The 24,851-nt window shown below is 34.9% G+C and overlaps 1 protein-coding gene across 2 annotated transcripts in view; it reads right to left on the bottom strand.

Moving 5' to 3' along the window:
* The window catches only part of ANKHD1 (ankyrin repeat and KH domain containing 1), a 115,430-nt gene that overhangs the window by 26,543 nt on the left and 64,036 nt on the right, over positions 1-24,851 (bottom strand). For both annotated transcript variants that reach the window (XM_007461453.1, XM_007461454.1), the window contains 5 exons: positions 20,086-20,173; positions 17,268-17,395; positions 16,916-17,059; positions 15,243-15,345; positions 5,926-6,684 (listed from right to left, as the gene is read on the bottom strand). In XM_007461453.1, the coding sequence (XP_007461515.1) occupies positions 5,926-6,684; positions 15,243-15,345; positions 16,916-17,059; positions 17,268-17,395; positions 20,086-20,173 (1,222 nt within the window). The remainder of the gene's footprint in view (positions 1-5,925; positions 6,685-15,242; positions 15,346-16,915; positions 17,060-17,267; positions 17,396-20,085; positions 20,174-24,851) is intronic.

Below are 24,851 nucleotides of genomic sequence, written 5' to 3'. Positions count from 1 at the left end.
TCAATAGGGAGAAAATAGTTTCCAATTAAAAAAAAAGGAATCTTATATCTTAGTTTGTAAAAGGCAATTAGATAAAAACATCCTGAGGACAATGCATTAAAAAAAAAAGAAGGAAAAAAGAAGTAGAAGAAGCAGAAAAAAGGGAAGAACAAGTTAGAATATTTCTCACATAAATAGCAGAGAGTATGTGTTTTTAAAATTCAATATTTACTCTGAAAATTTGCTAAAATGAATCAATGTCTGAAAATCAAACTATTTTTAAAATGAACATTGGAACTTTTATTTGGGACCTCAAAATCTGGTGTCTGAAACTGAATTAAATGAAATTATATCTTTATGTCTCTGCCTATTTCTTTTCTTTCATGAGATGGAGTTTGCCCCATGAAGAGGGAAATAGGACCTATCTCAGAGGGATGTTGTGAATTATCCATGAGAAATGTGCAAAAAGTATTTAACACAGTGTTTGGTATGGTAAGTGCCTAATATATGTAATTATCAGGTATTTTATAGGATTTTCAGTACTATTAATCACTGCATTGAAAAATAAAAACATTACAATTCACTCAAGAAAGAAAAAACTCAGAAAAAACATATAATCATTAATAATACAGAAAAAGACAACAAAGTTTCAATGATGGCAATAATTTCCTCTTACCCACACTAAAAGTCAATCAAAAACACACAGGTCTTAAAGAAAAATGTAAGCATTTCAAGACTGGAGAATGCTTTCTCTCTAGAATTTTGATATGACTGGATCCCAATCAAGGATACTGATCACAAGTATGAAAGATAAGTGTAGTATGCTAATAGTACTATACTATTATTATAGTACTGTACTATATTTAATAGTATGCTTTAAATAATAGCAAATTTTAAGATGTTCAGATATGTTTCTACATGAGCTGTCCCTCCCCCCTCGCAACAAATATATATAAAATCACATCTTGATAATATGAATTTCTACAGCTTCTGTCACCACATAAATATACATAATTTAACTATATGGTTACAAATAAAAATGATTATTATAAATATTTCTTTTGCCTGTAACACGCACAACGAAAACAAAGCTTTAAAAATTTTTGTCATTGAATGAATTAAAAGCAGATAGTATTTTGTTATGCCTCCTCAAAACAGCTGATATGTTTGGAAACAGTTCCAGAAATAAGACACTAAACATTGATATATGGCACCTTTGTAATAGTAAGATTTTAACAGTAGTCATATAATTATCAACATATATCTTACTAAAGAATTACTTTTCTATCATTAAATTTGTTTATTCATGTTATCTTTTTATTATGAAAAACAGATATTCAAAAAATTTAAAATAGTTGACTAGAGTGCTATGCCAGAATATGATGTTATAAAAGACTTTTTTACAGAGTTGGTTTTTAAAAAATACTTTTGTACATTTAACAGCTGTTACCAAATATGTATTGTTACATTGATTGTACATTTTTGTACAACAGTATCCTCAAGACATTTTTTCCTCCCTGTAATAATGACAATCAGAAACATTCCACAGAAGTGACTCTAATAGGATTAATTACATATGAAAAATTCTAAAGATAAAACTAGAAAGTAGCAAAGATTTTAAAAGTACATGTGGAATAAAGGTTTTATGAAGATAAAATTATACCAGGACTATGAAATTTTTTTCATAAATCCTAAAATGTTTGCTATTTCTGAACAAAATGTCTCTGAAAATGACCAAAACAGATCACTATCACAAAAGTCACTACATAATTCAAATTAAATTTATGCACTATCCTAAAATGGGGTGATAGAAGAACTAAATAAGTGCAATATTTTACTTCTTTATGAAATTTGAGATAGTTTTGTAGGCAATATGGAAGACAGTAATAAACTTTACTACATAAACATCTCATACTAGGTATACGTAAACTATGTTGCAAGGCCTTAAGAAATTAAATCACTGTTATCTGTTTTAGATAATAGTAACTTTATTAAATAGTTCCATATAAATAACAATCTATAAATAAAATATTAACATCTATTAGAAGAAATTATTACTTAAAGATATGTTACTGTAAATTCCCTCAAAGATAATTTCCTAATTACTTTTTTATTCTTAAGCCTAAAACGACTACCACAGGATTACTTAAAGCAAGATACTATGGGGCTTCCCTGGTGGCGCAGTGGTTGAGTCCGCCTGCTGATGCAGGGGACATGGGTTTGTGCCCCAGTCCGGAAAGATCCCACATGCCGCAGAGCGGCTAGGCCCGTGAGCCATGGCCGCTGAGCCTGAGCGTCCAGAGCCTGTGCTCCACAACAAGAGAGGCCACAACAGTGAGAGGCCCACGTACCACAAAAAAAAAAAAAAAAAAGATACTATGGAATTGCAATTTGTTTGAAGAGAGCCTATTAAGATGTCAGCAACAGTAACAATGTTCTCAAGTCACAAAACTATATTAAACCTTACATGCATATCAAATCTTAATATAAAAGTAATAAGGGAAATTGTTATTTAGTAGAATTTAGAAGTCTAAGGAAATAATATCTTTAATATAAACTCAGAACTTCAAGTTGAATCAGATGCATGCATATTACTTCTAAGGTTCTTAAATTGGCTGAACTGAGTTTGAATCTTAACACTCACTAGCAACTTAATTTCCATTAGCCTCAGTTTTCAACAGAAAAACAGAGATGGGATATGGACTTATTTTATAGTATTACTATAAAGAGCCCATGAGATAATGTATATAAAAGCATTTAGCACTGAGCTTGGTGCATGGTAAGTGCTCAATAAATGTAAATAAAGTGATATCAGTTGATTTTTTAACCAAGCTTCTTTATATATTAAGACTGAAAATTTTACTAGATGTTTCTAGAACTGCTCAATGGTCAAAGCTATTTTGAATTTCTTTAAATTGCTTTTTATTTTCAGACCTTAATTATAGACATCTGAACTGAGAATCACTTGCTATTACGATAACTTCTAAAAGCCTGACACTTAATTTCAGAAGAAATGGTCCTGAACAACCATGCTTCCAATCAAGAGTATACATATATTCTGGCTGAGACTATATCAAGTATGATACATTTAAGACTATATAGTTATGGCTGTCAGTCAGCTAGTCAAGTTATGACATTAATAAATTATGTATCTAACCAACTCATTATCATGACAAATATTTTGAGAGTAGAACAGCAATAAAGAAAAATACTCTTGGGCTTCCCTGGTGGCGCAGTGGTTGAGAGTCTGCCTGCCGATGCAGGGGACATGGGTTCGTGCCCTGGTCCGGGAAGATCCCACATGCCGTGGAGCGGCTGGGCCCATGAGCCATGGCCGCTGAGCCTGCGCGTCCAGAGCCTGTGCTCCGCAACGGGAGAGGCCACAACAGTGAGAGGCCCGCGTACCGCAAAAAAAGAAAAGAAAAGAAGAAAGAAAAATACTCTTATATTTAAAGAGTGAAACTTATTGCTATTATACATGAATATTATCTAAAGTAAAATTGTAAGATGTACAGTATCCTCTCTTCCTCTCTTTTATTAACTATAAGGCATAATAACTAGATTTAATTTAGGTAAAATTAATTATATCTTTGGTCTGATCTATAATTCTACTGGTATATTAACATATCATAAAATCATAGAATTAGGTATTTACCTAATTCATTCTTATTTATTTCATCTTCAATTAAGAAATTAAGAGAAACTTAGACTTAATAAAGTTTTAAATTTTGAGGTAAGTCATCATTTTGAACAAAGAAAATCTAATTATTGCTATATATTTTAAAATGTAAGCTTCAGCAAAATGAAAAAATTTTAAACGAAGATAAATTTTAGGGAATCCCCTGGAGATTCAGTGGTTAGGACTAGGCACTGTCACTGCTGGGCGCCTGAGTTTGATCCCTGGTAGGGGAACTAGATCCCACAAGCCAAGCAGCCAAAAAAAAGAAAAAAAAAAAAGAGAGAAAAAAATGTGTAATTTTTAATGTATTGACAGATTTATACTTTAAAGTATATTAAGAAAAGAATATTGTACAATATGGTGGGGCAACTGTCACTAGACATTAATGTCTAAGAGAAATTTTATTCATTTATATTAATGTTAAATATAATTAAAAGATGTTTTCTAAACCAAGTTTTTGAAGTTTCATGTGAACTTTGTAAAAGGTCATTTTAATTTAACAAATACTTCAGTGAAATAACCAGAATTTGACCTCCTCTACAAGAAACAGCAGTAAATACTACCATAAAGTTAACACCTACAAGTTCCCTTTAGAGCTGTTTCTCCTTTAAAAAAAAAAAAAAAGGACAGGTCCTAAGTTCCAACAAACTAAACTTATCAATAATGTGGGTTTCATAACTGCAAATTGAGTATTTAATTAGGAACATTATAATGATATTTATAGAACCCTAAGTCTTAAAAATGTTACTCTCAGGTCACCAGTTTCATCATTATTATTTATAATCATACTTCACGCTCCAATATCTGCTTTTACCAGATTAGAAATCAGAACCATAAATGAACTATAAGAGTTTATTCAAAATTTATAACAACTTGCAATGCTAATGACACAAAGTCAATTTGAGTTAAGTGGCTATGGGCTGAAGATATAAAAAACAAAAGTAAAGAATAAAGAATCTAACTCCTTAAAACATTTCCCAGCATTTTTATTTCCTTTATGAAAACTAAGACATTCCTCCTCTGCACAGCAATACCTATTATATATCAGAGGAGCCTCAAAGGCACTATTATAATTCTATAACCACTCGAAGTCATACACATGCCCAATAAAATTCCTGAATTAAGTAATCTTACTCCACATTTTAAAAGATTCAGTAAAGATTAGGAAGACTAAAGGCTCACAAAAGAAGAAAGGAAACTGGGATAGCATAACTGGGATGGGAGGAGGGGAGGAGAATATGACAAGAAGAAACAGACAACAGTAAAGAAAAAAATGTTGCAATCAAGAGACAGAGGACTGGCCTGCCTTTGAATATCACTCCAGCTACATCTTAGTTCTTGGTCTTCATCCACTGTCAACAGCCATTCTGGCTGCATTTCTGAACTGGGCTCTCATGGAGGTGATACATTCACCAGCCATCTTTAGGAAGGTAAATGATTAATTGCACTGTTTTCCCACTGCTGCAAGGACAATGAAACGGAAAGTAAACTTGTGCACCTCATTTCATAACTAGTTGTAATTTTCCACACAACAATAAACAGAAACATATACTGTAAGTTTATAAGGCTGGTTTCTTTTTTGCTTTGGTGTGTGTGTGTGTGTGTGTGTGTGTGTGTGTGTGTGTATGCGCGTGCGTGTGTGTGTGTGTGTGTGTGTGTGTGTGTGGTGTCTGTCTGTGTGCTTTCATCAAGACAGTTAATACAAAAATCCCAATCTCCAAATCATTATCAAGTTGACAATGATCTTCTAACCACAAATATTTTAAAAACATGGAATGCTTATAGCTTTTTTCTGAACATCCCTTTTAATTAGAAATATTTAAATTGATCTAATAAAATTATAAATAAAGAAAAAGCAATGCTATTTAGAATTCTGATTTCCAAATATGAAAATCACCAGCAGGAAAATTAAATGTCTAACCTTATATGATTATCTCTAAAGCCTACAAAGAAATTCTATTTTGAGATCTCCTACCCAAGATACAACACAGGGTGATTTTGATACCAAAGGTCTAAAATAAAGGATCATGGCAACTTTATTTCTTTGCTTTTGCAAATAACAAAAAAGAAGAGGGAAAACACACTTTTGTGTGTTAGTGTTGTTGAGTTTAGTTAAATTCACTTCCAAAACACCTCAAGAAATGAGTAATTTTATAAAGATAGTTCTAAAATGGAAAAGTACCAAGTTGGTGTTTTGGGAAAGTCATGTAAAGAAGTTGAGCACAAAGATTAAAGCGAAATTATTACAGGTATATTTCTTAACCCACCTGCTATCAGGTCATCAAGAGTGTCGGTAAGCGTCTGGGCTGGAGTTGCAACCATTAGTCCATCTGGTTCTTGCACTAACAGCCCCTGATCGTGTCCAGTAATAGCAATCTGAGGCTGTCCTATAATCTGATGATTACCTGATACTTTCTGAAGTTCAAGAGAATTTGTCCCATTAGAACCTAATTCACTGGAAAAGTTACACTGTGGAGACGATAAAGGCTGGACTGGGACAAAATCAATTTGTTCTGCCGATGGTGGAGACTGTTGCTCATCAACAACATCATTATCTTTAAATAAGATTGTGTCAACCTGAGGTAACTCTGAAAAGTGATCCTCTGGGAGACTACCATCTCCTTCCCCTTCTGGGAAGACTCCTCTATGAGAGCACTGCTGGTGTGGAGATACTGTGTCTTTCTGACCTTTGGTTTCCAAGTATTCTTTGGTAAATTGCTGCTGTGTTTTCATCTGCAACTGCCTTTCCACTTTCTGCAGTTCTTTCAGTATTTTCTTCTTCTTCTGGACTTGCTCTTCTCTGTTCTTTTTAAGTTCTTCTATCTTATCTTTGTTCAGAGGTTCACCTTGAATTAACTCCAATGACTTAAGCTGTGCTTTTTCAATAGCACTAATTCTTTGTCCCAGTTCATTCAGTTTTCCTTCAGTCTCCTCTACTATGCACTCCAAAGGCTGGTATGGGTGAAAAGGTGGCAGTACGTCCTGATCTGCTACCTGCAGGGAACTGGACTTCTGCTTGGATGTACCTAAGCACATGAAAAATGTTTGAAAATGTGCCATGCTAAAAAAAAAAAAAAAAAAAAAAAAAAAAAAAAACAAAAAAAAATCCCAGCCCTCCCTCCACCCCCCACCACATACTTCCCTCCCAAAACCCATATAACTAATGCTATAGAATGAATGTTCAGATTCATACCAGTTGTAGGTAGATTAAAGACCAGACTCATCTATTTTACACAGCACAAACAGGGATGTTGCCAATTCAAAAAATGTGACTTTTTCAATTAAAAAAATCTAATATTTATAGGATTGGATGATTTTGGAAAACACAGGATTAGGGAGAAAAGGAAATCAAAGAGGAAAGAACCTCAAAATTCTGCTTATTTAATTGGACTTTTTAAAGAACATCAAATCTAAAGCAGTATCAAAATAAAGTTGAGGGTATCATTAATGTTGGCTTGACTGCCCAATTGTTCTTTTTACAATATTAGTACAGGTTACTGCAAGAAACTGTAACTTGTAGATCAAAGTAGGGAAAAGTGTCTTTCAAACTGCCAAAATATTTCTTTATTATATTAAAATATAATTTGAAATCAATTTTTAAGATATAACCTTCTAAAATTTTTCATTAATGAAGTCTTAAACACTTCTGTACCTGAACACTGTATTAAACATATCACAAAGGACAATTATTCTGAGTTTAAATAAACTCTTCACGTAAAAGTCTATGAGAGAAACAATGAATAATACCTAGGAGAAAATTAGACTTCCCATATAGGATTACTCATATTGACAGTGTATGTTAAAAATGAAGTAACTATATATTAATTTAAGGTTTTCGATCACACTTAAATTAATTTACTACCCTCATGGCAAAATAATTATCAATATTAACAATCTTAACATCTGGGCATAAAGTGGAGGAAACATATAATAACTACTTAGAGGCAAATTCAAGGCTTAATCTTGTTTAGGAAGAACTGAGACTATTCAGCAATAAAAAGGAACCACTGATATAGCCTACAACGTGGATGAACCTTGAAAACATTATGCTAAGTGAAAGAACCCAGACACAAAAGACCACATATCGTACAATTCCATTTATAACAGATCTATAGAGAAAAGGCAAATCTATAGAGACAGAAAGGAAAATACTGGTTGCCTGGATTATAGTGGTAAGAATGAGGATTGATCACAAACAGGCATGAGAGATTTTTTTGGAGTGATGGATCCAAAACTTAATGGAGGTGATGGTTATGCAATTATGTAAATTTTCTAAAAGCCATTGTATTGTACATTTAAAATGAGTGAACTTTTATGGTGTGTAAACTAAACAACAACAAAACTGTTTAAAAAAAACTGGGGGGCTTCCCTGGTGGCACAGTGGTTGAGAGTCCACCTGCCAATGCAGGGGACGCGGGTTTGTGCCCCGGTCCGGGAGGATCCCACATGCCGCGGAGCGGCTGGGCCTGTGAGCCATGGCCACTGAGCCTGTGCGTCTGGAGCCTGTACTCCGCAACGGGAGAGGCCACAGCAGTGAGAGGCCCGCGTACCGCCAAAAAACAAAAACAAAAACTGGGTAAAAAACAGTTGTCTATTCTTAAGAACTGTAGTCAATATATATGAATAACATATGTAACTTCAGATTTAAAAATAAGCTCATCCAATGCATTCAAAATGATTCTTAGGTCCAAAGGAAAAAAATAATCCATTAGATGTTTAAATGCTCAGAACTGCAAGAGGGTGACAAAACTACTGGACCAAAAAATAAGAGATTTCACTGCTTTTTTTGCTAGAATAGGAGAACTCAAAACTGCAGGTAGCTCAAATATTTGCAACACGTTATTATCAAAAAAAGTCTAACAGGTTTTCCCTGAGATACTGTCTTTAACAAGGTCAGACAACCACAGTTCCAAAATCACTGCAATTAAAGACTTAGTTATTATTATTCTTAACACTAATGAATGTTTTATTTTATTTATTTTTAACATCTTTATTGGAGTATAATTGCTTTACAATGGTGTGTCAGTTTCTGCTTTACAACAAAGTGAACCAGCCATACACATACATATGTTCCCATATCTCTTCCCTCTTGCATCTCCCTCCCTTCCACCCTCCCTATCCCACCCCTCTAGGTGGTCACAAACCACCGAGCTGATCTCCCTGTGCTATGCAGCTGCCTCCCACTAGCTATCTATTTTACGTTTGGTAGTGTATATATGTCCATACCACTCTCTCACTTTGTCACAGCTTACCCTTCCCCCTCCCCATATCCTCAAGCCCATTCTCTAGTAGGTCTGTGTCTTTATTCCCGTCTTACCCCTAGGTTCTTCATGACCTTTTTTTTTTTCTCTTTAGACTCCATATATGTGTGTTAGCATACGGTATTTGTTTTTCTATTTCTGACTTACTTCACTGTTTTAGAGACACCTCACTACAAATATCTCAATTTCATTTCTTTTTATGGCTGAGTAATATTCCATTGTATATATGTGTCACATCTTCTTTATCCCTTCATCTGATGATGGACACTTAGGTTGCTTTCATGTCCTGGCTATTGTAAATAGAGCTGCAATGATTAGTTAGTCATTTTTTAAAGGCAAAATTCAGCAAAATGTATTGTCCATATTCAATTTTATACTTCTGAGCAAAGTGGTGGGAACAGACTCTATCCTTTCAGAGCAAAAGCCATTAGTTTGTGAGATAATTTTATAACTATTTCCGCAAGATCATATAGGAAATAATAGCTTGCTTTACTTGTTCAAAGTACCTAATGACAATCATTGGTAGGAAAAGGGAGTTTAACTGCCACAAATAGCAATGTATAAATCTGCGAGCCCAGCAAGGAAATTTTCAGTTGTGTAACAAATTCAATGACATCAGCAGAGTAAATTCAGAAGTTCTGCAAAGAAGTTCTGAATGCTCCTCCAACATTATTTTAAAACACCCTTGTATAGTTTTTGTATTTTGTAATTTGTATTTCATAATTTGTATTTAAGATTAAAAAAATTAGGTAAGAGTTCAACACTAATCAGACTGGTAATTAATTATGACCACATTGGACATTCACAGATTTAAAATCTTATAATAGTAAGATAATCCAAAATAAGGCTAGAATTTTGAGGATAATAATAGAGAGAAATGGCTGTATCTTGTTAACAAATAAAATACAAAAAGCTTAGAGCACAAGATTACGAAGAGTAACTTATTTAACTGAACACAGAGACAAAAAGCCCAAAATATATGTAGCAGGAAGAACAGAGGATGGTGAAAGTAATGCACAAAAAGCAGTTCTTCCCCAAATAGACAATGACTGAGTATCTGTATCCATGGAGTTAGTGGGATTGCCTAGATACACATCAAAGCACTAATACAGGCTACAACATCATGACTAAGCCATGTTGGTAAAAAACAAATGTCACCTAATTATTCCTAGAAGCTGAAGAAACAACTTCATTTTGGGGAAAAGTAGAGAATGTTAACAAGTGTCCTTTTAGCAACAAAATTTTCATTCTCTAGGAAGGTAGTAGTATAAGACACCAGAATATAAAAGAGTTCCATCTTCCTCAGACATCGCCCACTGTCAGATAGAAATATATAAATCTATTCATTGTCTACTCATTGGGAGCATTGAGTGATATCATAAATTAATATTTAGGAACACAGGTAAAGTTACTATCTTATCTCTTTGGTTTGGTTACTACCCTACTTCCTCAATTTTCACTTTTCCTCCATTAATTAAAAAAGTTTGCAACAGGAAACCACGATATACAGACAGCTTAGAACATGGCCTTTATTTTTTTATGGGCAGTGAGGAAATGAGGTGGACATAAGCAGTTATATGTTAAAAGACATTATTAAATTTGGACATATATAAATCCACATAAGCATGATTACTAATGGAAATTTACTAAACTAGAGAATATTAGTAGTAAAATTTCCAGAGAAACACTCAGCCTCATTCACTGTACATATAATTTTTCTATACAATTTTAATGATTTGATATTAAAATGAGAACTTTTCATGTTACCTACTCCAATAAACAACTCTGGGATATAAAGCATCATGTTAACCTAATGCTTACTTTACATTTATAGTTCTGTTTTCACTCTGTTCCCCAGCAGTCTAAAACAGTACTTCCTTTTTTTTTTTTTGCGATACGCAGGCCTCTCACTGTTGTGACCTCTCCCGTTGCGGAGCACAGGCTCCGGATGCGCAGGCTCAGCGGCCATGGCTCACTGCTAGCTGCTCCACGGCATGTGGGATCTTCCTGGACCGGGGCACGAACCCGGCAGGCGGACTCTCAACCACTGTGCCACCAGGGAAGCCCTAAAATAGTACTTCTTGATTAAGTTCTTAAACATCCCCTTTAATCACAATGTCGCTCTTCTTAAAAATTCTTGGGCTTCCCTGGTGGCGCAGTGGTTGAGAATCTGCCTGCCAATGCAGGGCACACGGGTTCGAGCCCTGGTCTGGGAAGATCCCACATGCCACGGAGCAACTAAGCCCGTGCGCCACAACTACTGAGCCTGCGTGTCTGGAGCCTGGGCTCCGCAACAAGAGAGGACGCAACAGTGAGAGGCCCGCGCACCACAATGAAGAGTGGCCCCCGCTTGCCGCAACTACAGAAAGCCATCACACAGAAACAAAGACCCAACACAGCCAAAAAAAAAAAAAAAAAGCACCAACATTAAAAAAAAATTCTTAATAATTTTCGTTTGCCTTCAGAATAATCTATACTCTTAGCCTGGCATTTATTAATTTATTCAACAAATATTTAACATCTAGTACAAGCAAGCCATAGTGGACCATACAAAGACGAGCAACCTAAACCCTGCCCTCGAGGAGCTTACAGTCTAAAAGGGGAGATAAAAATGTACAAATCCAAATAAAAGGATAAAGCCAAGCATTGGCAGATATGGAAATGGGATGGGGGCGTATAATATAGTAACCCTTAAACATTGCTGCTGGGAATGTAAACTGCTATAGCATTCTAAAGAGTGCATTCACAGTACTTTGTCAGATAAACATTACGCATTCCTATGACAGGCAATTCTGCTCCTGAGTTTATCCCAGAGAAATTCTCATACAGATCCATAAGGGGACTGTACCAGAATTTTCACCACAGCATTGTCTGTGGTGGTGGGGAATGAGAGACAATCTGGGTACCCATCACTGAGAGAAAGGACAAGTAAAAAATAGAGGATATACAGGATGAAACACTATGTATGCTGCAGGTAGAAACAATCTAGAGGTAGACATATGGATAGATCTTAAAAACAGTGTTGGTGAAAAAAGTAAAAAACAAAACAGGATCTATAGCATAATACCATTTATGTAAATTTAAAAATATATAAAGTAGTAAACATTTTATAAGAACTTGTAAGAGCAAAAGAATCTGCAAATCAAACACATTAGAATGACTGCCTAAGGGGAAGTATGGGCATGGAAAGAGGGATAAAAAGGAACAAAGTAAAACAAGAGCAGAGCCATGATGACAAAGTCCAGGAATTAAGTATGATTAACTCAACCTTCCACACTTGAAGCCCAAAGGGGAGGTGAAGAAGGTGCAGGAGTGACCAGAGCCAGAAGTAAGATCCAATAAAGTGCTATAGGAGTTCAGAGAAGAGAAATGACTCCTCAAGAGGGTCTTGAGGTGCACACAAAAGATGTGTATTGTTTATCTTGACATCATTTTAATGCTTTGCAACGGATTAGTTAGTTCTAAGCTATACAACTACAGAGAATAATCAGAATCGTATTTTAGGATCTCTGTAGAATCAGTTACTACATATGAATTAGATGCAACAAGTGGCTTCAATCAACAAATTTATTTACAATATTAAATTTGGAAAGACAAAGGTTTGATATTACTTATGTATCCTTTCCCATGTGAATATTCATAACTATAGATGATAAAGCTAAACAATGCTAGAAAACTGAGCATATCACTCTTACCTAGTTTCACATTTTGTTTATAAAGGTGATTCTGAGGTCTCTGTGAAATGCCAGCTAGGATCTAAAATCCTTGAAAACTAACAATGCATAAGTGAGATTAGTTGCCTAAATCAGGAGAATATGAGTCAAGATGGAAGGAGCCTGGATGAATGGTGCACATGAAAGAAAAGAATGTTACAGCAGGATATATAAGAAACACCTGGGTAAGATTTATGGGCATGAATATATTTTAAAAGGATGCAGATATGAATAAAGACTTCAGATAGGAGTAAAATGTTATAAACTTGAAAAGATGATTGCTAGAATAGGAAGAGAGTCCTAGAGAGTAAGAATCCTTCCTCCGTCCCTAGCCACATATGCAATGCAGGTATAATCTATGGACTTAGGGAAAAAAAAAGCAAAACGGTCAAACAGCAATTTCACCACTCAAAGGAACTTCTCTAGCTACATAAATGAGAAATTTTAAGAAAAAGCCACTTTAAGGAGAAAATAATATATATTTAATAATTTAAGATAGATCTTTCTATCTACCCAGGTGATTCAATGTGTACTTTTACATCATCAACTGATTTTTCCTAATTTACAGTGATAAAATATTCTATTATGCACACGATTTATATCAATACTAACATGAAATCTTAACGCAATGCATTATCAGCTTGCTCCCACATAAATAAATGTTGGGTTGGCAACACCACTTGGCATCTGGCAACAGCAAGTGCCAAGTGTCTAGATACAAGTGTTAATTTTTTCCTTCCCTAATAATTTAGTAAAATGAAAGATTCCTTAAAAGGTTAGTTCATTTTGACACTATTCAGTAAGTAATAAAACATCAGGGACTTCCCTGGTGGTGCAGTGGTTAGGAGTCCACCTGCCAGTGCAGGGGACACAGGTTCAAGCCCTGTTCTAGGAGGATCCCACACGCTGCAGAGCAACTGAGCTCGTGCGCCACAACTACTGAGCCTGCGTGCCACAACTACTGAAGCCCATGGGCCTAGAGCCCGTGCTCTGCAATGGGAGAGGCTGCCACAATGAGAGGCCCGTGCGCCGCAGCGAGGAGTGGCCCCCGCTCGCTGCAACTAGAGAAAGCCTGCACGCAGCAACAAAGACCCAACACAGCCAAAAATAAATAAATAAATTTATTAAAAAAACAAAAAACATCAAAGTGAAGAAAATAAGTAGCTACTCAGTATAAGAAGGTATTTCAGTAAGCAAAAATATGATTACTCACTTGAGTATCAACTTAAAAAGTCACTACCCAAACATTTCAGTTGACTTACATATTAAATTTAAATTTAAAATGTTTTACTTCCTTTCTGCATATACTCTGTGTCCTTCCTAGCTTATTTCTTGGTTATTCTGTGGCTCTGTGTTAATAAATATTTTTTAAATGATTTCTTATTTAGTACTGAATTTCCCTAGCCAAAGTTACTACAGTCCTCTATAGGATACAGCCAAACAAAGAGCAACAAAAACAGAGGCATTTAGGTTTAAATATTTTACTAAAGGCTGTTAGCCAGTTAGGATACTCAGATTCCTTAACAAGTACATGCTTAATTTGTTTTTTATTTCTTAAGACTAAAAATAGCAGTCTTCATTTTCTGAAGTTTGAATAGCTAGGTGTCCAATGGAAAACTGCTAGAATTAGCTTAAGTCAGAGAGACTACAGGTATTTTATCTCTGAAATTAATAGTTCAGAAATGAAGTAATCCTTGGTGAAGGCCCACAATACTCTAAAATTATTAAAATTGACATTAATTTGAAAGAAGCTTATGTTTGCTGCTGTATAGTCACTCCTTACCAACTTCACTTAAAGCTGTGTTAAAGATACAAATACATACTTATACACTTCACTGTGATTTCAAAAATTTAGAACTTCATTGTCATATAATGAATGAAATACGCTTATACATTTGTTTTACATATAATAGTTTTTCATACTTTACATATTACCTATTTTCTTTATTTCAGAGAACTCAGGTAGGACAACCACATACATTATTATCAAGTGAAGGTACTTTATATCTACAAATGAAAATACAGCAGAAAAATAACAGAGCTCATAAACTTGAGTCCTTTAAATAATGTATACACCTTGATATTCACTTGGATATTATTCATATACTTTTTTATAGTTATTTGTCCATGTTCACATATTGACAGAGGTTAAGCCATATATTCAGCATTATATGAAAGAAACTAAATGTAATTCTTAAACTTCTCACTCACCAAACTGAATCAACACTACTAAGACTTGACAGCAAACATATTTTCATTCCTCATATTACTGTTTAGCTAAAGAATTGTGAAATGAAAAATGAACGCCTGATAAATTTTTGCTACTTTAATATAATTTGCTACTTTAATATAATGAAGAACTTGGTATATGCTTAAGTATTTTTGCCTACGCCAGATGAAAACGACACCTAGAAGTATGTTAGCATTTTAAGAAATCATTTTTCCTAGTAGTTGTGCCTTTTCTATTTTAAATAATATGTAAGATGATTTGTCAGAATTACCTACCTCAATTCTGGATACACAGTAACTGTGTACCATTAAAGTACCTTTATGAATTCATACTTTAGGTGATAAAATACCCATTTTAAGGAAAATAATTCAAGAACTAACCTTTTTGTACTCCTAAAACAGCAGGAGAGTTCTCCTGTAAAGTTCTGTCAGGTTCCTGTGGAGGTACAACCATGGCGAGTGTATGCATTGGTACACGTGGAACCTAGAAAGTCAACTCAGAAAAAAAGAATCTCAGACCAAAGAATAAAATAAAGGTCCATAAATGAAACAGAGATCCTGTTTTAGATTTTCTTCGTATACCACCAAATTAACTTTTTTTGTTTCTTTAAAAGAAGAAGAAGGAGGAGGAGAAGGAGAAGAAAAGGAGAAGCAGCAGCAGCATTGTTCACCAAGCAGTAATTTCTGAGAATACTGATTGGGCAAATTCAGGCATTCTACAAACAGTCAATGATAAGCTAAATGGAATTAATATCACTCTCTTGTTACGGAGAAATCCTTGCTGGTTTCAGTTATAGCTAGGAGTATAAGTCACATATTCAACTGGCCAATTTACCCTTGTTCAAATTCTATATGGGTCAAAAGAAAAAAATCCAACACATTTCCTGAATTGGTGTATTTCAGTAGTTCTCAGAATAACTTTGTAGAAAACAATTTCTGATTTCACTGAACTTTGTATACTTAGTATACTCTCTATATTCTCTCCGTATTTTTAGGTAGGTTTAAAAAATTAATGAATTTTTGGTGCACATATCCTGGTTTACCCACACCTTCCTGGATGACAAAAGTAACTATCTCTAGGATAATTAATATTGTCTTGGGAGGTATTAAGGGAAAATCATTCTCTTGGTTCAAGATCATGCTTAATGTATTCATAAAAAACCAAACAACCTTAAAGACCTAGTTGTAATAAAAGGACAACTTGGAATACTTATATTTATATTTGGTATTAAGTGTTTCTTTTTTTTTTCTTTTTTTTTTTGCAGTACACGGGCCTCTCACTGTTGTGGCCTCTCCCATTGTGGAGCACAGGCTCCGGATGCACAGGCTCAGCGGCCATGGCTCACGGGCCCAGCCGCTCCACGACATGTGGGATCTTCCCGGACCGGGGCACGAACCCGTGTCCCCTGCGTCGGCAGGTGGACTCTCAACCACTGCGCCACCAGGGAAGCCCTGTGTTTCTTTTTAAACACTATTTTCAGTAAATAAGACAATGAAAAACATTTCCATGTACTTTTGAAGAAAATCTTAAAGAATTTAGGACCAGGTTTATTCAAATTTAAAAGAGAAATAAGCTGGACTTCCCTGGTGGCACAGTAGTTAAAAATCCGCCTGCCAATGCAGGGGACACAGGTTTGAGCACTGGTCTGGGAAGATCCCACATGCCACAGAGCAACTAAGCCCGTGTGCCACAGCTACTGTGCCTGTGCTCTAGAGCCCGTGAGCCACAACTACTGAAGCCCACGCGCCTAGAGCCTGTGCTCCACAACGAGAGAAGCCACTGCAATGAGAAGCCCGCACACCACAATGAGAAGCCCGCACACCGCAATGAGAAGCCCGCACACGGCAACGAAGAGTAGCCCCCACTCGCGGCAACTAGAGAAAGCCCGGGTGCAGCAACAGAGACCCAACGCAGACATAAATAAATAAATAAATTTATAAAAGAAAAAAAAAGAGAGAGAGAAATAAGCCCATTTTACTAAAGGCTAATTTTAAACAAAAACTCCCAATTTGAAGAATATTTATATTTACAAATAAGCTCTGTTTTACATTACCTGAGATTGATCTTGACAAGGTGGGGTAAGCTGAGACACATCCGTGGTAGGAACTGACAGAACATTGTTTGGATAATCCAATAGATAAGAAACAACATTAGTATGGCCACCTTTTGCAGCTTCAATGAGCATTGTTGAGCCATCCTGAGAAAAATTGACACCATAATTAATTATTTATCAATTTCTTTTTATAATATGATTACTAAACACATTTAGTTTCTTAGCAGCTCATATAAAATCAAAACTCATTTAAAGAGTAATGAATAATAATAATAAATATTAAGTACTAAAATATTTGAAATATATTTTAATAATGATGTATATATTATTTACTTATATTGAAGTAGAATACCTTGAGACGATGAGTAGGGTCAGCCCCGTGAGCCAAGAGTAGCTCCACAACTGCCAGGTGACCTCCTGCACATGCCAACGACACTACTGTATGATCGTTATTGGCTGTAGCCCTATTCACATTGGCACCTTCAAAGAAAAATAAACAGCAATCTTAGCAAAGCCAGTTCAGACAATATGATTTTAAAAACTTTTTTGAAGTACAACATAGATACAAAAAAGTGCACAAATCATAAGTGTATAGTTTGAAAATTTTTCACAAAGTGAACACACTTGTGTGACCAGCACCCAGATCAAGAAACAGAACATTATCCACATACCAGAAGCCCCACTTTGTGCACCTTTTCAGTCACTACCCCGCCCTCCAATGGTAACTACTATCCTGACTTCCAAACTGGTTTTAGTTTTTGAACTTTATATGAATGAAATCATACAGTGTACTCTTTTGTGCCTGGCTTCTTTCGCTCAATATAATATTTTTGAGATTCATCCACATTGCTGTGCATAGTTGTAGTTCGTTCATTCAATATCACTTCTAAAATGAAAAATCTAGATTAATAAATATATACAGGTTAATGTGAGCACCAAATAATACCATTGTATGTAACTCTTCAAAGACATTTTTGATCTACTTCTAAAATGTGGCAGTATAGCCAGGTCTCAAAGTAGAGAAAACAGATTTTTTTAAACAATATTTACGAGAAATATAATTCTTCCTATTGTATATTTTAAGGGCCAGAGAGACCTGGATATGAAGAGAAGACAAAAGATTATCCACATACGTTATCAGAAAGGCTATTTAGTAAGTTGTTCAATAGCTTTGTACAATATGACCAAAAAGAAGTCTAAATGCAAAATCTTTTCTTAGCCTCTTTTTTTGGTAAATTAATTTTGATTCACAGGAAAAAAGGCCTCTCATTTTTAGTTCAACTACCTTTTACAATCCCAAGGACTCAACTAGATAGTTAAGACTATAGCAATGGGGAACTGGTGGTGCAATGGATAAGACTCCATGCTCCCAATGCAGGGGGCCTGGGTTTGACTCCTGGTCAGGGAACTAGATCCCACATGCACGATGCAACTAAGAGTTCACATGCCACAACTAAAGAGCTGGTGAGCTGCAACTAAGGAGCTCGCCTGCCGCAACTAAGACGCAGTGCAACCAAAAAAAAAAAAAAAAAAAAAGGACTATAGCAATGTTCATTCTTCCTTCTTCCTTAATTCAACTTATTTTATGAAAGGAATAATTAACCTAGGGGAAACTACTATTTATTTAATCTTCAAAAAGACCCAGCTGAACCTAATCCTAACTTGTATTAAAGTACCTTTGGGAAAGGCGAGGCACACCAATAAACATCCTTACATTAGCAACATAAGATTATTTTTAAAGTTGTTAATAATAAATTTAGTTGGGATTGTTTAGCACTTACTACAGCCTAGAAAGGCTATAATCAATGTGTTCTTATTCTTGACAAGCCTGATTATATGCTTAGCAGGGTAGTTGATGGTATGATTAGGTAACTTCTTTAGGAAAGGAGCATGAGAGAACTCTAAAGGTTATCCATCTGTTTATTACTTCTGCATGGTTGAAGTAAATAGCTTTTACAGACTAAGTTATAACATTATATAAGATATGCCTTACTTGGTAGCAAAATGTGATGTGAAGAAAAAAGGCCTACTTTTATCCAATTAAAGAAGAAAGCAAGTATATTTAAAATGATAAAATCTTACACTGCATCCTTAATGGTACAAAATGTCAGAATTCTACTGGAATATACGATAGATATAAAATGTTTATTTGAATAACGTGACAACATTTGAGTGGATCTTCCTTACAGTTTAACATCCTAACCTAAGATTTTTTTAATCAGATGCCAGAGTACCTCGAACACTACACAGAGTGTAGTGAACCAAAAGAAATTGCTGCTATTACCATCTTTGACATATACAGTGACAATTTTATATGGTTCAACATAAACTGAGTTCAGCAGCATTTCACTTTTGTATAGTAAATAGTCTTGAACTACCTCTTATCCATCATTTGAACTTCTTTGCCTAAATATATTCTAATAATAGAATCTCTAGAGGAATATAAAAATGATAAATAACACCCTTGTGTACTTGGTTGATTTAACTGTACCATAAACAACAGTAGCAGACTTTCTCTCCTCCACCCTTCCCCATTTCCAGCAGAACTGCCTTAAGTGCTGAATGATACTGTATCTACTAAATATAGCTGGATACTTTACCTTTGACATTTCCAACTTTGGGGAGTAACCATATACTCTTTGGTTGATGAAAACTTCAAACTCAAAACTAATAAACAGGACTTCCCTGGTGGTCCAGTGGTTAAGAATCTGCCTTCCAATGCAGGGGACACGGGTTCGATCCCTGATCAGGGAGTTGGGATCCCCCATGCCGCGGGGCAACTAGGCCCCTGTGCCACAACTACTGAGCTCGCGAGCCTCAACTAGAGCCCACGCGCCACAAACTACAAAGCCCACGTGCCCTGGAGCCTTCACGCCACAACTAGAGAGAGAGAAAAAAAATCCCACACACGGCATGGAAAGATCCCGCATGCCTCAACAAAGATCCCGTGTGCCGCAACTAAGACCCAATGCAGCCAAAAAAAAAAAAAAAAAAAAACTAATAAAGATCCCAGCAAAGTACCTTATGAACCCTAATAAAATACAGCAACAAAAGACTGGAATATAATACTTATACTATAGGTAAAGTAGCTTTAACAGAAATTGCAACAGTTTAGGAACTTTTTTCAGAAGTTGTACCTTCTTGGAAATGCACACTTGTACTTTCTTTACCTTTGCTAATAAGAAACTGCACGGTGCACAAATGGCCAGCTCTCGCAGCTTTCATCAAAGGTGTTCTTCCACCTTCAGATTCATGTTCCTAGTAAAGAAACATAAAATAATCCATCAGTGCCAATTCATTAACCATCTATTTTTAACACTTAGTATCAATGACATAAGAAATAATGAAGATTTAATACTTACTCAATGCAGTCACTTATGTTACCTACCTCAATTCCTCCAAAATACAGGATTAATTTCAGTCCACATTAGATGGTGTAACTTTCTAAGAGCACGTTCAGTTTTACATACCAAACAATAAACATTAAGGATAAGACTTATGTTTAGTTTGATCCCCACAGAGAAGTAACTGCATTTTTCTAATACTAAGGTTAAAAAGATACTTCCCTAACTATTCACCTGAACTATGAAAAAGGAACCTTAATTTTGTGAGGTGATTTTGAGGATCTCATCATATCAGAAGCCAATAAGAGATCTATCAAAGGAGAGAAACCAATCTCTGAAGAAAAACACTATGGTATTTCAGGAGTAAAGGGAAAAGGAAAAAGAAAAACATACAAATGAGCTGATTATTTTTTAGAGTAGAAATTAAATGCTTGAATAGTCAAAGGCAAAAGAAGCAGTCTTACAAAAGTAGGAAGACTGTTATTCTTCCTAGCAAGTTTGTCCGCAAGAGGAATGAATGAGAAAACAGCTTCTCAAGCATCCTAATATCAAATGCCACTAAAAAAAGCTTGTTTGTATGGTAAGTAGTACTGCCTGTTGGGAGTACTGTGAACTCTTACTACATTCATCTAAGTATTAAAATGTAGCTGACACATAGCTTTTACAAAAAGTTCTCTCAACTATCCCCTCTTTCACTATGTATGCAAACATTAATTTCTGTTGTTCTGGTCCTCTTTTGTTACTAAGAAAAACTTGATAAAGAACGGTGATTTCTTCTTATATAACTATATCTCACTACAACTTTGGCAAACTAACAATAAGAACAGATTGTCAACCCAAATGAAACTTTAAACTGGACTGCAGTGACAGGAATTCCACTCTAAAAGAAGTTTTTTTCTTTTATCTTGATAGTGTAGAATTCTCAACCTCCTAGTTTATGTTTTGATTTTTGTTATGTATATTGATTAGACAACAATCTTTATTAACTCTAAGGTATGGAGGATGAATAACTATAGATAATGCCAACAAGATTTGGCTTTAGAATGAATTTTGAACTTATATTCAAATGTAGGTAAATCTAATATTCTGGCAATTTACTTCAAACAAAACGGAATACACATCATGAAGATGTGTAGGTCTTACTCAGAAAGACCTAGAAAGTTGTGTCAACACACTACATGCTGGCATTGTTGTATCAACTACACACTGGAAAGAAATTGCTCCTTTAGCAACTGCTATTTCCCCTCCTGTCTCAGGACCTTTATGCCTAAGCTGCTCTCTCTTTCCTGTAACACTTCTTTGTTAGCTCCTTTTCATCCTTGACTGTCTCAAGTTAAGTGTTATTTGCTCAAGGAAGACCTTCCTGAACCTTCTTGACTAGATCACTTTTCCTACTATTGACTTACAGTTCTACGAACTGCTCTTTCATAAGTTCCAATCACATATTAGTTTGGGTAACTATTTGGGTAACATGTCCACCATTCAAGTATAAGCTTCATGAGAAAAGCAATCATGTCCACTTTTGCTTATCGTTATATACCTAATGTCTAAAACAATGAAGTACTTGAACACCGTTTACCAAGAAGGAACCTAAGCACATCTGACTCTCAAGTCTTCCCTTTCATAGAAATGAAGTTTGAAGTTTAAATTTTCTACTAGGTAAATACGAGAAAGAGAAGTTAATTTTAAGACTGGTAGCTATACTTAGAGTAAGACATTCATTACCTTCATTTGATAATACATTATTACTAGATCATGGGTGGGCAATACTAATGTCACTTTTCCTTTTTTTTTCTTTCTTATCTCTTAAGCCTGGCAGTGACACCCATCAATGCAACTAGTAGTGGCAAAGACAAAAGATTCTGAAAGCCCTGTTTAGAATAAACTTTTAAAGTAACTTTTAAAGTAACTTTAAAAATACTTGTCAGTTCTGTATATTTAAAATATTCCCATAGCTGTTAAAAATAAGAAATCAGAAGGTATAATCTCAAGATGCTCACTCCAAGTGAAATTTCAAAATTCAACATACTAATAAAATTTTGGAAATAAAAGGTGTTAAAAGCTGCCTATTTTATTTTCCTCCCTATAAATTCATTTCTTTGGTTCTGAACAATGTTTGAGGAAACAGTTGATAACACTACAACTTTATAATGTATTATAATATATCTTGTCCTAAAATTAATAATGTATATCCCACAACACATATCATTTGCCCCAAAATATCTGACCACTGAATCCTTTTAGGATAGGAATCAAATTTGTCTATACAGTTGACCCTTGAATAACATCGGTTTAAACTGCGTAGGTCCATTTATATGTTGATACCTAAGTTCTACACTACACGATCACAAGGGTGCAGAATCCCACACAACATAGGTAGATGTGGTTATATGCGGATTTTCCACTGCACAGGTGGACATCCCACCCCCCACGTTGTTCAAGGATCAACTGGCTACTTACTTATGAATGTTGGATTTATTATTTCAGCCAATATTTGTTCAATATCAATAAAATTTTAGGATACAAATTATGATTATTTCCTTCATAAACACAGAAAATTATTTTTCAAGGCTACAAACTTAGGTATTGTGCAATTTAACCTTTTTTCTTTCTTCTTTTTGGAGAACAGCTAGAATAATATAGGGATTATCTATTCCTTGAACATTTGGTAAAACTCACCTATAAATCCATCTGGGATCCTCTTACCTTCATTAGATGGATGGTTTTGAACTACTGACTCAGTTGGTGAAATGGTTATTGTTTTACTGAGGTATACGATTCTAGAAACTTTTATTTTTGGGCCACGAAGCGAGGCTTGTGGGATCTTAGTTCCTCAACCAGGGATTGAACCTGAACCCTCGGCAGTGAAAGCACAGAGTCCTAACCACTGGACCGCCAGGGAATCCCCTTGAATCATTTTTGATAATTTATATTTATAGAAAAAAATCAGTATTCATCTAAGTATTCAAACTGATTGTTCATATTGCCTTATAAATTTTAAAGTTCTCTACTATATCATATAGTTATAACTCCCTTTAAGTTTCTATCATATACCTTTTGCCCTTTTCAAAAAAGCTGGGCTTATTTTAACTGTTTCAGAATTTTTTAAAACTTAGCTTTTATTTTGCTGTTTATCCTTATTTTTTCTTTTTTTAACTCTATTTTTTGTTGTTTACTATTCTATTAACTTTTTTTTTTAACATCTTTATTGTGGTATAATTGCTTTACAATGGTGTGTTAGTTTCTGCTTTATAACAAAGTGAATCAGTTATATTTTTTTTAACATCTTTATTGGGGTATAATTGCTTTACAATGGTGTGTTAGTTTCTGCTTTATAACAGAGTGAGTCAGTTATACATATATATATGTTCCCATATCTCTTCCCTCTTTGTCTCCCTCCCTCCCACCCTCCCTATCCCACCCCTCCAGGCAGTCACAAAGCACCGAGCCAGTATCCCTGTGCCATGCGGCTGCTTCCCACTGGCTATCTACCTTACGTTTGTTAGTATATATATGTCCATGTCTCTCTCTCGCCCTATCACAGCTCACCCTTCCCCCTCCCCATATCCGCAAGTCCGTTCTCCAGTAGTCTGTGTCTTTATTCCTGTTTTACTTTTTAAAAACTTTATGTCCTTCCTTCTTTGTGCTGTTGTTCTTTTACTAGCTTCATTTACTTTCATTACACACACACACACACACACACACACACTTTTCCTTCTAAGGACCACTTTAGCTGTATCCTCTTACCCAAGTTTTGATGTGTAGTTTTGGTGATAACATCTATTTTGCAATTTTTACTGGGATTGCCTTTTTAACTCATGAATTATGTCAAAGTATTTTTCCTCATTTTCTAGTTACATGGGATTTTTAAAATAAGGTCTTATTGTTAATTTGTAATTTTAAAAAGACAGAGATCAGAGAATGTAGTTCATATGATTAAGAAGTTTGTTTTAAAGACTTTTTTGTGGCCTAAAACATGCACCAGATTTACAGATATTCAATGCACTGGAAAATAACATATTCCATATTTATTGGAAACAAAATGATAGCTCTCTATTTATAGAAGCAAATTTGATGTTTCTATTCTTAACAATCGCTTTATGTATTTGATCTATCAGTTTCATAGAGAAGTGTGGGAAAAAATCCTATCACTACAAATGTAGAGCTGACTAATTTTCTTGTAATTCTGTAATTTTCTATTTTAATTGGAGGGTAGATGTTAGTTACTGATTAGTAATTGACTGTTATACTAGCTGGAGGAGCATTTATCTCTAAAAATGATTTTGGTTTAAAATTCCATTTTGCCTGATATTAATATTGCCTTACATAACTTTTTCCATTACTTTGTCAACCTTGCCCTGTCATTTTGCTTTAGATCTTTCTCCTGAAAACAGAATTTGCTAGATTTTGATTTTGAATCTAATTCAAGTCTGTGCCCTTTTAACAATTAAGTTCAACAGGTTTATGTTTGTTCTGATTAATAATATATTTTTGTAAAACAGAATCTTTAAAGTTATTCAGTACCTGATTCTTCACTCCTAAACAACGCAAGGATTCTAGAATGGCTTTTGGACTTTCTAACATATCCTGTT

Source organism: Lipotes vexillifer, unplaced genomic scaffold, assembly GCF_000442215.2.
Source record: "Lipotes vexillifer unplaced genomic scaffold, Lipotes_vexillifer_v1.1 scaffold217, whole genome shotgun sequence".
Classification (NCBI taxonomy): domain Eukaryota; kingdom Metazoa; phylum Chordata; class Mammalia; order Artiodactyla; family Lipotidae; genus Lipotes; species Lipotes vexillifer.
This window is presented reverse-complemented; position numbering and strand designations above follow the sequence as displayed.